General features: G+C 38.5%; 1 protein-coding gene across 1 annotated transcript in view; it reads left to right on the forward strand.

The window, feature by feature from the left end:
* Window positions 1-12,900, forward strand: part of LOC124596003 (translation machinery-associated protein 16 homolog) — a 48,802-nt gene that overhangs the window by 17,475 nt on the left and 18,427 nt on the right. Inside the window, exon 4 of the mRNA XM_047134953.1 lies at window positions 12,438-12,586. Within this exon, the coding sequence (XP_046990909.1) occupies window positions 12,438-12,586 (149 nt within the window). The remainder of the gene's footprint in view (window positions 1-12,437; window positions 12,587-12,900) is intronic.

Raw genomic sequence — 12,900 nt, forward strand, 5'->3', positions numbered from 1 at the left:
CTCCCAAATTATTTATGTTCTGCCAGAACTTCCCTTACTATAGTCAAGCCACTGAGAGACACAAGTTGAACATCCCAAAGAGAGGCTTTTATTGGTAAACACCATTATTTGTGTATACCAGGTGTCTTAGGAAAGTCATCAGACACATTGTCTCATGTGTTTTGGCAAATATTTGCAATTTCTTTCTTGCAACTTGTAGCAGGAGTCAGCCACACCAAATGCTACTCTTCACATTTTTCCTGCGGCATCCAGTGTTGCTGGAAAGCATCAATTTGTTTCCAGTACAAGCAAAATGATTCTTAAAGTGGAATTTTGTGTGTTTGTAAGTTTGACAGAATGGTTCCAGATTAGTCTAGAGTGATATTCCTTTGATAGGTGTGAACTAACGGGGACAAGAAAGCATAAAGAATAACCAGTACTCCAGCAGTGACAGCACCGCACTGGCCCATGCATGACTGCTACTGCCATGCAGAAGTGCTGCTGGAGTATTGCTTTTTCTTCATGTTATACTGTTCCTATTTATACATTTTGATAAAAGAAGTAATGCACTAGACTAATTTAGGACAAGCTCTATCAAATGAGCATGTAAAATTCCACCTTAAAATAATTTTGTTGGTAATGAGACACAAGCTGATACTTTCTGTTGACACTTTTGTTGTATGAAAGACCTGTTAGGCTGACTACAGCTACACGTTGCAAAAATGGAATTGCAGATATCTGCTGAAACACCAGAGAAAATGTGTCTGATAGCACATAGGAGAAATACCCACTATAGACAAGGACAAAGCTACTTGCTTCTTTTGTATTTTTGTGGGCCGGTACTGAGCTACATGCTCGTCGTCAGTGGTCCCATAGAAGATACGTATTAATTTAATACATAATATTATATGCTACAGGCTACATCTTCTGGAAGTTAGGATGTGTTCATGATTTTACATTTGAATGCCTGGTGCATAGTAGTATTTTATTCTTATGCCTATAGCATTACGTGTGGTATTAATATGTATCTTCTATAGGACAGCAGAAGATGAGTGTGTAGCTCTGTACTGGTATGGACAAATAAGAATATGAAAAATAAGTGTGTGTGTTTCTCATTTGCGAACTACATGAAAGCTGTCAGACACCCTGACAGTTTCATATGGGTGTATGAACATGCTGTGCATTGGACTCAAGTGGGGTAAGATGATAGTCTCAAAACTCTTTGGACTGCTAGGGTACATTGCAGTATTATGTTTAGAGATCTGTAGCTCTCACACTGTTATCCGTATTTGCTCAGCAGTAGTGATTTCATTATGGGGGAAGATCTAATCTTTATGTATATTTTTCTTATTTTTTATACAAATAATTGCTAATAAGGTAGATGCTTGTCCAATACATCCAATACAAGGTGAGTCAAGGAGGACATAACGACTTTGGAAAGATACAGAAATTTATTGAGATAACTTACAAAATTGGTGTCATTTTGTAGCAAACAGCCTCAAAGTTTGATTCACGTAGTGCATCAGTATCCCATTCCACCACCAGGAGCACCAGCACAGCGCACATTTAAAATTGCTATGCCCACTGGTGTGGAGCGTAAAACAAATTCTGCTGCAGCCCTTCGGCATAGATTTCACACCAAATGTGCTAAAGAGCCTCCAAACAGGCCTGCAGTTTACTCTTGGCACAAGAACTTTGTTGAGGTGGGTTGTTTACTGTGACATTATAAATCACCAGATGGCTCTTGTGTAATTGGTTACATCGAACAGGTTAGGTGGAGCTTTTCCTGCGGTTCATAAAAATCAACGCGACTTGTCTCACGACACTGACCTTCCACAAAAGACTTTGGTGAGTACTGCATAGTCATTTACACTTGAAACCATACAGATTCACAATGGCGCAGCACATTAGCGATGCAAAAGGTTGCCCATGGGGAATTCATTGCGGAAATGTTGCACTGGATAGAGAATGACAAGACATTCCTGAGCACAATAATCTTCAGCAATGAGCCAACATTTCGTATCAGTCGCATGGTGAACACCCACAACTTCAGAGTATGGGGCAGTAAAACTCCACAGACAATCCTGGAACAAGTTTGTGATAGTCCTAGAGTTAGTGCTTTGTGCCCTTAGCAAATTGATTGTATGGCCTCCTTTTTTTTCCATGGAGAAAACACTTTCTCGTGTTGTTTATCTGGACATGCTTGAAAACTTTTTATTCCGCAGCTCAATGAAGATTATAGAGATGGGACAGTTTACTACAAGCAAGGTGGTGCACTACCTCATTTCCTCATGGGAGCTCAATATTTCCTTGATAATTGCTTCCCAGGTCAGTGATTGGCCTGGGAGAATCAATCGCATGGCCAACTAAATCCCCAGACTTGACACAAGTTGATTTCTTTTTCTAGGGTACCATTAAAGACCTGAAAAATCGTATGTACACTGCCATTGCACAAGTTACACCTGAATTGCTGCAATGAGTGTGCAAACAAATTTATTATCAGTAGGATGTTTGCCGCATCACAAATGGTAGTCACATCAAACCAAAATAACACTTGACACTTGTGACAGCTACCCTGGTGTCTTAACACATCTTACCAGGTCTGTATAACATTCATGTACCGATTCACTAAGTCAATAGCCGTCCACACACATCCCACCAATTCCTCAGTTAGCTCCCACAGTGTTCGAGTGTTATTCAGTAGACCCTGTTCAGAGTTCGTCAGTTGCGTACTGTGCCCCTCAGCTATAGCTTCATTACTATCCTCTACTTCTCTTACCTGTACCAGAGTGTCTGTCAAGAGAGTATCCAAAGTTGTGAAGTTCTTTTTGACTCACCCTTTATTTATAGTGTAGTGTTTGTGTTGCTTGTAAAGGAAATTATTAAGATTTATTATGGCACTACAGAGCATGAAAATGTTCTAAGACTTAATGTCGTATTGAAGGTATTACACATGGTGGGTGCTACTACAAGTGTAGCTCATCAGCATGTTTTTGGATGCCTATTTTGTGTGTGTTTGTTGTGCAGAAATTCTCTAATGAAAGTTGTTCCTTTTTGTTGTATTGCAACTTTTTTGGTGAAACTTTTTAAAATAGAACACTACAATTGATACCACAATCTAGAATTATTTGAGACAATCTAAATTAGTTTTTTGTTAAACTACAGTTTTCCCTTGTAGTCATAGCAACTATTCTTGGTAAACTGAAGCAATGAAAGAAATGTAAAACTCCTTAATAAATTTCATCTGCTGTCATTATAGCATCTTTTTGATACCAGTGCACATTGCAGTCACTTTATGATCATGGCTTTATGATTCTGTGACTTCTAAACTTGCATTTGCATAGTAAAAACACTGTAAACATTGTAGACGGAATTTATTAAGTTTCCCATTTCGAACTGAAGGTGTTTTAACACCTTGTATCAATGGGAAGATCAGTTTGTTTCTCACTACAAACAAGAAAATTTTTAAAGTGGAATATTTGTACCTGTGCAATAGAATCATTTCAGTTTGTCATATGTGACATTTGGCTTAGTGACATAAGTTCATAAGGACACAAAAATGTGGAGAGTAACCAGTACTCTAACAAATACTTGTAGCATTGACCCGTGTTAGTATCTGCAGGCTGGTACATGAGGTATGTTTGGCAAACAAGACATAGTGAAAAAGTGTGTACTAATATTTTGCTGTGTATTTTTTGTTGACTCCATTGAGACTGAGTGGAGCAAGCCATTTTCTCGCAGTAGTAATACAGCCTGGTACTGTATAATTTTTAAAGATGTTTTGTAGATCCATCTGGTATTTATTTCCATATCCCTAACAAAATAATGTGTGCTGCATTTTACTGTGCTTTACAAAGAACAGAAAAAAAAGAAAAAAGCCACCTCCAGTGATCTCTGGAACGTCTCAGATTGGTAAATACTTTATTTCTTGTGCCTTCCTTTCACACTCCATGTTGTGCTCCACATTGTGCTGTCTGCTGCTGTGATGCAGGTGTGCTTCTCAGTTATTAATTGTTCTTCTTGTTTTGCTACACCTTTTTAATTATCCTTAAATGTCACTAAATCCTGTATCTTATTATATCAATTTAAGACCATTCTGTTGAATGTGCAGTCAGAACACTAGTTTAAATACATATTGTTTGTAATAAAACACAAACCAATATTTGTCATTGGACATTGTGTGAAATATGACACATTGTAAAAACAAAATAATAAACATCTTCTGAAACTCCACTGGTTGATTTTTAGGAAAGACTAAAAAAAATTCTACTTACAATGTAAGCAGCTTAACTTTAGTTGTAATTTGGTACTATAGTCCAATTAAAATTACTTGATAGTTGACAGCTGTCAGTTGCTGTTACTGTATTGCCACATCAGCTGCTAGCTACTGCTCAGTTATAGGTGACACACAGACACAGCGGGTCACTTCACATATACTATTAATGTGTAACACAGAGGAATGTTGGAAGCGGCTGCCGTGAGATATGACGGAATTGCAAGATACTCTGTCAAAAATTGATTTTAAGTGACCTATGCTTGAACAGTGACAGACAACATATGTTGTGTAATGTATCCAACAAAACAGTGCTTAACAATCAGCGGTAGAACTAAAATCACAATCGCTTTGTTCACAGTGATTAAAGCCAACCTGTATGAGCAAACTCAAGGCAGAAAAATTTGTTTCAGTACTAGGAAACAAAATGTAATTTTTCGCTATCATTTGCTGGTTATCTGAAACTGTTATCACACTGGCTACATGAACTACCACTTTCGCAACCAGTGAGCATCCTGGTTGACACTTGGTTGTAGATACTGGCAGATTCTGCATGAAAAAAAGAATGATAGGAAGAAAAATAAGGCCAAATAAAAAAGTCAATGCAATAATGAAAATGACGTGGCAAAGTATTAGAAATTAAATAAAAAATACATATGAATCAATTAATTGAATAAAAATAATAATGAAAATCTTTTAATTAGATTTAGAAATAAAAAAAATTCACTGGGTGGTAAGAATTTCAAATTCTACAAGACAAGTTAATCCACTAACCAGTATGCTACAATGTTGTGCATCAAATTGTTGTATTTATGATTAATATACTCCTATAGCAACGATGAATTGCAGTCTTCAAAAATTTGGTCTCGCATAATATTGTGTGAAATTTTTAAAAATCTAAACCAGTATCTGTGATCGTGTTAATGGTATATGTGACACTGAATTGTGTCTTGTATGGAAGTAGTGTTTATTTAGTGTTGTGTATGAAATGTTGTGTGTGTGTGTGTGTGTGTGTGTGTGTGTGTGTGTGTGTATGTATGTTTGGTTTTTTAGTTTTGTGGTTTTCGTAATTTGTGATGAAATACAAAATTAAAGGGCCATATCCAAGTTTTGGGATTTGAACACAATAAGAAAGAAAGTTGGACAAGGTGAATTGGCCAATTGTTGGGGCAGTTTGGCAACAGTGTACAGCTCAAGTGTGACATTGAGCACTCTGATTGGAGGAAACCAGTTCATGCCTGTGAAGTGTGGACTATCAAGTAATTTTAATTGGACTGTAGTGTGGGTTACAGAAGGAGCATGCAGGGGTTGCACCAGCTAATTGATACAGAATTTGATGTGCTCCACATCCCCGTCCTATGATGGGATTCATGAATGTGTCAGTGAATGAATGATTTACTGACTTATTTCCTCTTGCTCTTATGCAGGGCTCTTTTAGAGTGGGTGTCTGGTTCAGTTCCACTTCCTTCTCTTGATTTGGATGGTGATTTGTTCTTCTCTAGTTCTGTTCCAAAGACTTTAAGCATTTCTCTAAGACATGTACTGACAAAGACTTACAAACTCTTGGTGATTGTAGAGGTAATCTACTAAGTTTCACATCTGTCTAGAAGCAATGCTTTCACGTTTCTTCTAAATATTCACAGTTTACTTGTTATGAAAATCTCTCTTGCCCTCTGTAATGCATACAGCTGGATGAAGGCTCCATTTACCTTTCAGATTATTGTTCTGCCATCAGCACCTGCACTTTTCTCTTCAGTAACTACACCCCCAACGTTTGTGAACTCCTTCATGTTCTTAACGTCCTCGTTGTTTGCTCTCAGCTTTCTTGTACCCCTTGTATTGATTTTCATAATCTTTGTATTGGTGACATTCACTTTCAATCCAACAATCTTGGCTTCATATCCAAGGTCCTGCAGCTTTCCTTCCATGTCAGTATGGTTCTGCGAGAGGAGGCAGATGTTTCTTGAAAACACACGATCATCCAAGCACTCAGTCCATCCTTATTGTATCCTTTCTTCTTGTTCTCCTCCTCCTCTGCCACTTTTCTCATAATTTCATCCAGTACAAGTAAAAAGATAGATGGAGAGAAAGAATCAAACTCTAGACTTAACTGGCAATGGCTCCATAACTTTACCCTCATGAATGATTCAGCATTTTTAGTTATTGTAAGTCTCTGTATTAACCTTTAGTATCTTTTCTTCTATTGTATACTACTTCAAAGGTTTCCACATATGACTTGTTTTAATGAAGTCGAAGGCCTCTTCAAAGTCTAAAGAAAGACACTGAAGTCTAGTGATGCGTGTATTTGATTGTTTAATAAAGACTCCTAAGGGTGTTTCTTTGATCTGTACAAGAATGATTACTTCTAAAACTGGGTTGTTACTTTCTCATATGCAAGTTCAACTTGCACCTTGATTCTATTAAGGATAATTTGTGCAAACACTTTGCTTGGAATCGTAAGGAAGCCGATTCCCCTCCAGTTATCGTAGTTGGTGATGGCTCCTTTTTTGGGCAATTTGACGAGGAGCCCTTCTCTCAACTCCTGTGGCACACTCCTCAAATTGTAGTTCTTCATCAAAAGAGGGTAAAGATGATCAGTGGCTGTGCCTGGGTCAGTGGTCAGAAGTCATGGAGCAGTGTTTTCTGCCACTGGGGCCTTTCCATTCTTTACTTGTTTTATTGCTAACTTAATCTCTTCCTCTGAAAGTGGCTCTGAACTAATCATATTTTCTATCATTTCAGGATCACCTTCATATTCGGGTTCCCTTTTATCATGTGCATTCAGCACCTCCGTGAAGTGTTCGCACCATCTACGTCTGCAACCATACTCTGCGAATCACCTTGAGGTGCATAGCCATCTTGAAAGTTGTGTGTCATTGTTGGCAAGATGCCCTTGTTTGCTTATTACAGGTTGACTGTGGGTGACTTTCTTTTTGTCAAGGATCCTTGTGACATTGTAGAGCTCCTTCATGTCTCCAGCTGCAGTTGCTATCTGTACCTTCTCAGCCAATTCTGAGACCCACTTTGCGTGATTGGCTGTAACACTTTTTTTCACCTTCATGTAATCATCTTTATGTTCCTCCCGTAGTTTAATTCTCCAGAGCCATGTCTTGTTACTGTTTAATTTTAGTTTTACTCCTGTCCGTTGTCTGATACAATTTCAAATTGTTTCTGACATCTATTCCTTTCTTCTTGGGTTCCTCAAGCAAACAATTTTTTCAGCTTTGACCCTCTCCCAGACTTCATTAATGTCCTCTTCATCATGACCTCTTCATTTTTCAACTTTGCAATGTAAAATCTCTTCTTTTGAGTTGGAAACAATTTCTCTTAGTGGCATTCCCCCATTGTAGTGTTATAGGCCCTTTGCTGTTCCTTATCTATATAAACGATTTGCGAGACAATCTGAGCAGCCGTCTTAGGTTGTTTGCAGATGATGCTGTTGTTTATTGACTAATAAAGTCGTCAGAAGATCAAAACAAATTGCAAAACAATTTGGAAAATATATCTGAATGGTGCGAAAATTGGCGGTTGACCCTAAATAACGAAAATGTGAGGTCATCCACATAAGTGCTAAAAGGAATTTGTTAAAGTTCGATACACGACAAAATCAGTCTAATCTAAAAGCCGTAAATTCAACTAAATACCTACGTATTACAATTACAAATAACTTAAATTGGAAGGAACACACAGAAAATGTTTCCGGGGGAAGGCTGACCAAAGACTGCATTTTATTGGTAGGACACTTAGAAAAAGTAACAGATCTACTAAGGAGACTGCCTACACTAGGCTTGTCCATCCTCTTTTAGAATAATGCTGCATGGTGTGGGATCCATTCCAGATAGGACTGACGGAGTACATCGAAAAAGTTCAATGAAGGGCAGCACGTTTTATATTATTGCGAAATATGGGAGTGTGTGTCACAGAAATGATACAGGATTTGGGCTGGACATCATTAAAATAGAGGCGTTTTTTGTTGCAATGGAATATTCTCATGAAATTCCAATCACCAATTTTCTCCTCAGAATGTGAAAATATTTTACTGACACTGAACTACAGAGGGAGAAACAATTACCACGATAAAGTAAGGGGAATCAGAGCTTGTACAGAAAGATATAGGTGTTCATTCTTTCCGTGCGCTATACGAGATTGAAATAATTGTGAGGTTGGTTCGATGAACCCTCTGCCAGGTACTTAAATGTGATTTGCAGAGCATCCATGTAGATGTTGAAGTATCTTGATGCAAACATGTGCAGACACAAGACAGTGCTCACTGCCTATCTGCTCCCCTTTGGTTTCTCACGTTTGAGAGATTTTCTCCTATTTTTTTCCCCCTAAAATGGTCAATTTGATTTTGAGTTGATTTTGAGTTTAACTATTTGGAGACATGCAAGACATTTTGACATTCTTTATGAGGGAAGATGACCCACCAATAATTAGACCATTATTGGATCAGAAATCCACAAAAGTTCTCCATTATTCATGTTGTCCACACCATACCATCTCATCACTTCTTTCAGAGCAAGAGTGTCTGCACCCACCTTTACATTAAAATCATCATCGTAATTAAAATGTCTTTCCTGCATGTGTTCGGGACTGTTTTCTGGAGTTCTGCATAGACGTTGGATTTAAACTCCCTAATAGTTTCTTCCTTTCTTTTACCTAAGAGCAGTCCCAATCCGTCAAAGAGGGATCATCATTATTTGGATTTTCAGAACACAGGAATATATGCGCAGTCAAGGTCTCCAGGTCTCCAAATTCATTCTATTTACAAAGGTTGTTATTAGGTCTGCCTGGCTGCTTCTTAGTTTCTTTAATACTCTCTTTATCAGAAAAGTGTCTGTGTTGCAGTACTAAAAAGGAACAAATGTTTTTTTCATGTTACCTGAATGTGTGTGTTCTTGAAATGAACTGGGCCGTGTTTCCGTTAGAACTCACTGGGTGGCAGGGCTATGCTTCGTAAAAGACTGTTTGGATTCTTGGCACATTATTCATGGTGACACAGTTGATGCTGTTTGTGAGCAAAGCCTGAACAGTAATTTCTCTGTTAATCTCAGGAAAAGGACAAAGATTAAGCAAGCATATGCAGACAAGACACTTCAAAGAAGTCAGCTTTTCAAGTGGCACACAATGTTTTGTGAAGGTAGGGATTCAGTGCAAGTTGATCCCAGATATCAGATGATGTATTATATAAGAACAACTTTGAATCATAATGTATGTCATAAGATTTTAGCCTAAGATTTAAGGAAACGTAATGCAAAACTCATCCCTCACGCACTAACAGATAAACAGAAAGAGGAAATACAAAGAATATTTGCTGAAGTACTGGATAGAGCCAGACATGATCCCTCATTTCTGTCAAAACTTTTTGCTGGGGATGAAAGGTATGACTCTCACACGAAGTGTCAAAGTGCTGAATAGCGGAGTCCTGGCTCAACAGCCTTGAAAAAAAGTCAAATGACAACCATAGAGAACAAAAACAATGTTGATCACAATGTTTGATAGGAAAGGATTAGGTCTCCAAGAGTATTTTCCTCCAGCTCAAGCAGTGAACCAGTGAACCAAACTGTTTACATTGAAATCTTGAAACATTTATGACAAGCAATTAGGTGTCACCACCCTGATTTGTGGTGTTCTCAGGACTGTTTCGTACTGCATGACAGTGCAAGACCCCATATTGGTTATCTGTTACCAAGTATCTGGCCAGACATTGTTGTTATCATCTCACATACAAAGTAATGTATTGCGAATACATAGAAAGGATCCTTTATTGTATGATTATATGATAGCGGAACAAACACTGGTAGCACTTACTTCTGTAAAATATCTGGGAGTATGCGTGCGGAACGATTTGAAGTGGAATGATCATATAAAATTAATTGTTGGTAAGGCGGGTACCAGGTTGAGATTCATTGGGAGAGTGCTTAGAAAATGTAGTCCATCAACAAAGGAGGTGGCTTACAAAACACTCGTTCGACCTATACTTGAGTATTGCTCATCAGCGTGGGATCCGTACCAGATCGGTTTGACGGAGGAGATAGAGAAGATCCAAAGAAGAGCGGCGCGTTTCGTCACAGGGTTATTTGGTAACCGTGATAGCGTTACGGAGATGTTTAATGAACTCAAGTGGCAGACTCTGCAAGAGAGGCGCTCTGCATCCCGGTGTAGCTTGCTCGCCAGGTTTCGAGAGGGTGCGTTTATGGATGAGGTATCGAATATATTGCTTCCCCCTACTTATACCTCCCGAGGAGATCACGAATGTAAAATTAGAGAGATCAGAGCGCGCACGGAGGCTTTCAGACAGTCGTTCTTCCCTCGAACCATACGCGACTGGAACAGGAAAGGGAGGTAATGACAGTGGCACGTAAAGTGCCCTCCGCCACACACCGTTGGGTGGCTTGCGGAGTATAAATGTAGATGTAGATGTAGACATCAGCCATACTTGCTTGACCTTTTATGCCTTGATATTTTTTCTTGCTTTCACGAGTGAAAAGGCAAATGAAAAGAAAGCTTCGTCAGGATATCACAGACATCCTGTAAGCTGTGACAAATAATTTTTTCAAACATTGCATTTGAAAATTTCTCTACTTGCTTCCAATATCTCCAGAAACGTTGGCAAGTGTGTGTATAGATATCCAAGGGGACTACTTCGATAGTTGCTTGGGTCATTACCTGGTAAGTCCAATTTTTTTTTAAAAACCCAGTCCAGGAACTTTTCTGACAAAGGGGATGTATTGATTTTAAGCTGTTATGGGCTATTAAATATATAGATTTTAAGCAGTTAAGGGCTATTAGCATACAACTATCGATTGCCATGGTGAGCTGCAACCACTGAGCCTTGGCATTTGCTCCCAACCAAGGTGTTATAGGGGAAGGAATGTTATTTCCTAAAATTCCGTTTGTGTGGTTGGGTTATACTGCCATTTCTTGATCGTCATAGCCTTGTCTGTGGTAATGGAGTGTGCCACTGGAAGGTGAGTTTGACATTTGCTTAAGAGAGGCTATCTAAGTCCCATCACTGTACCGTACGACCCAAATGAATGAATGACTGAATGAATGACAGAAATGATAATTATCGGTGTATAGTGCCATTGATTCTTAGTAAGCAGAAAGGCAGAAGGTTACAAACAGACTCTTGTTATGAATTCTCTCTCTCTCTCTCTCTCTCTCTCTCTCTCTCTCTCTCTCTCTCTCCTGTCTCTCTCCAGATGCTTATGCAAATGTTGCAGTGTCTGACTGACATTTCATAAAATTTTCTCATCCTTTTTGGTGTCCGAAATAATTACCATATACTAAAGGATTTATATGGTCATGGTTTTCATTTAGTTTTCTATATATCTTTTATGCATCAAAGAGATTAAATGTAAAATGAGAAGCCATACTGGTTTCTAGTTACACTAGTTCAAACTTGCATTGACCATGAAAGTAAGATAAATTTTTGTAACTTTTTCTGTAATAATGAGTAAGTGTGATAATGCAGACACTTTAATCTGCCAGTCAACTATGAGAGTAAGCCAACGAGAGCTAGGACTGCCACAGGAAGAGGAGTGGTGCAGGAAAGAAATCCCACCTTCCTCTTGCAGGGCTGACAGCCTGCATCCTAGCCCGTGCTTCTCCGAAAGCAGAACTGACATGCACTCATAATGAATGCTGAGCATTTTTCCATTACTGGTATCAGTACTCAAACCCATGATTGATTGACCTGGAGTAGCCACTGCATTCATTTCAAAAAAACAACGATCACCACAAAAAATTCGGTCATGATTCCTGCAACTGCTTCATGAGGCTATTAATGCCATAAACAGTAGCACAGGCCAGACATTTACCAGTATCTTACAGTAGTTCAAAACACATTCTCCTAAAACTGCTACATCAAAATGTCTACCCATTATAAATTTATTTCAAGCCCTGACACCCAAAAAGGCTCTTTTACTTCATCTCACAAATACTTTTACTTTATACCTCCATAGCTAGAAATTCTGAGATGTGCTTTATAGTATTACATTAGTATTTCAGTTTGTAATAAGCCCAACATCTTCAAAAATTCTGCAAAATAGCTGTTTGTTCAAAACAAAAATGAACTTCAGTGTTTATAGAAAAAGTTGCTTATGTATGTTTTGTAAAGCTTCAAAAATGTTAATGATTCGGAAGTATAAAGAACATAACATGTCTAAAGTGTTACTTGCAGGTATCTTCACAGATTTGATGATGAGTTAGAACAAATAGAACTTAAAAGAACCATTGGTGGACATAGATCACGGCAGCATGCCAGCCGTGAGGATATAATTCGTATGACAATACTGAAAGATAGAGAGGATTATGAAACTGGAGGTATAGGTGAGTTTTACAACTAAACCTGTCCTAGCCATTCTGCTGGCTTTTCACATATATGATCCTGTTTATTATAATATGTAAAATGTTTTTCGTTGGTGATAATCTGCTTTAAGAAAGATTTGGAACATAATCTGCAAGCGCCGGCCGAAGTGGCCGAGCGGTTCTAGGCGATACAGTCTGGAACCGCGCGACCACTACGGTCGCAGGTTCGAATCCTGCCTGGGGCATGGATGTGTGTGATGTCCTTAGGTTAGTTAGGTTTAAGTAGTTCTAAGTTCTAGGGGACTGATGGCCTGAGAAGTTAAGTCCCATAGTGC

The sequence above is a fragment of the Schistocerca americana genome, chromosome 2, assembly GCF_021461395.2.
Source record: "Schistocerca americana isolate TAMUIC-IGC-003095 chromosome 2, iqSchAmer2.1, whole genome shotgun sequence".
In the NCBI taxonomy this organism is placed as follows: Eukaryota; Metazoa; Arthropoda; class Insecta; order Orthoptera; family Acrididae; genus Schistocerca; species Schistocerca americana.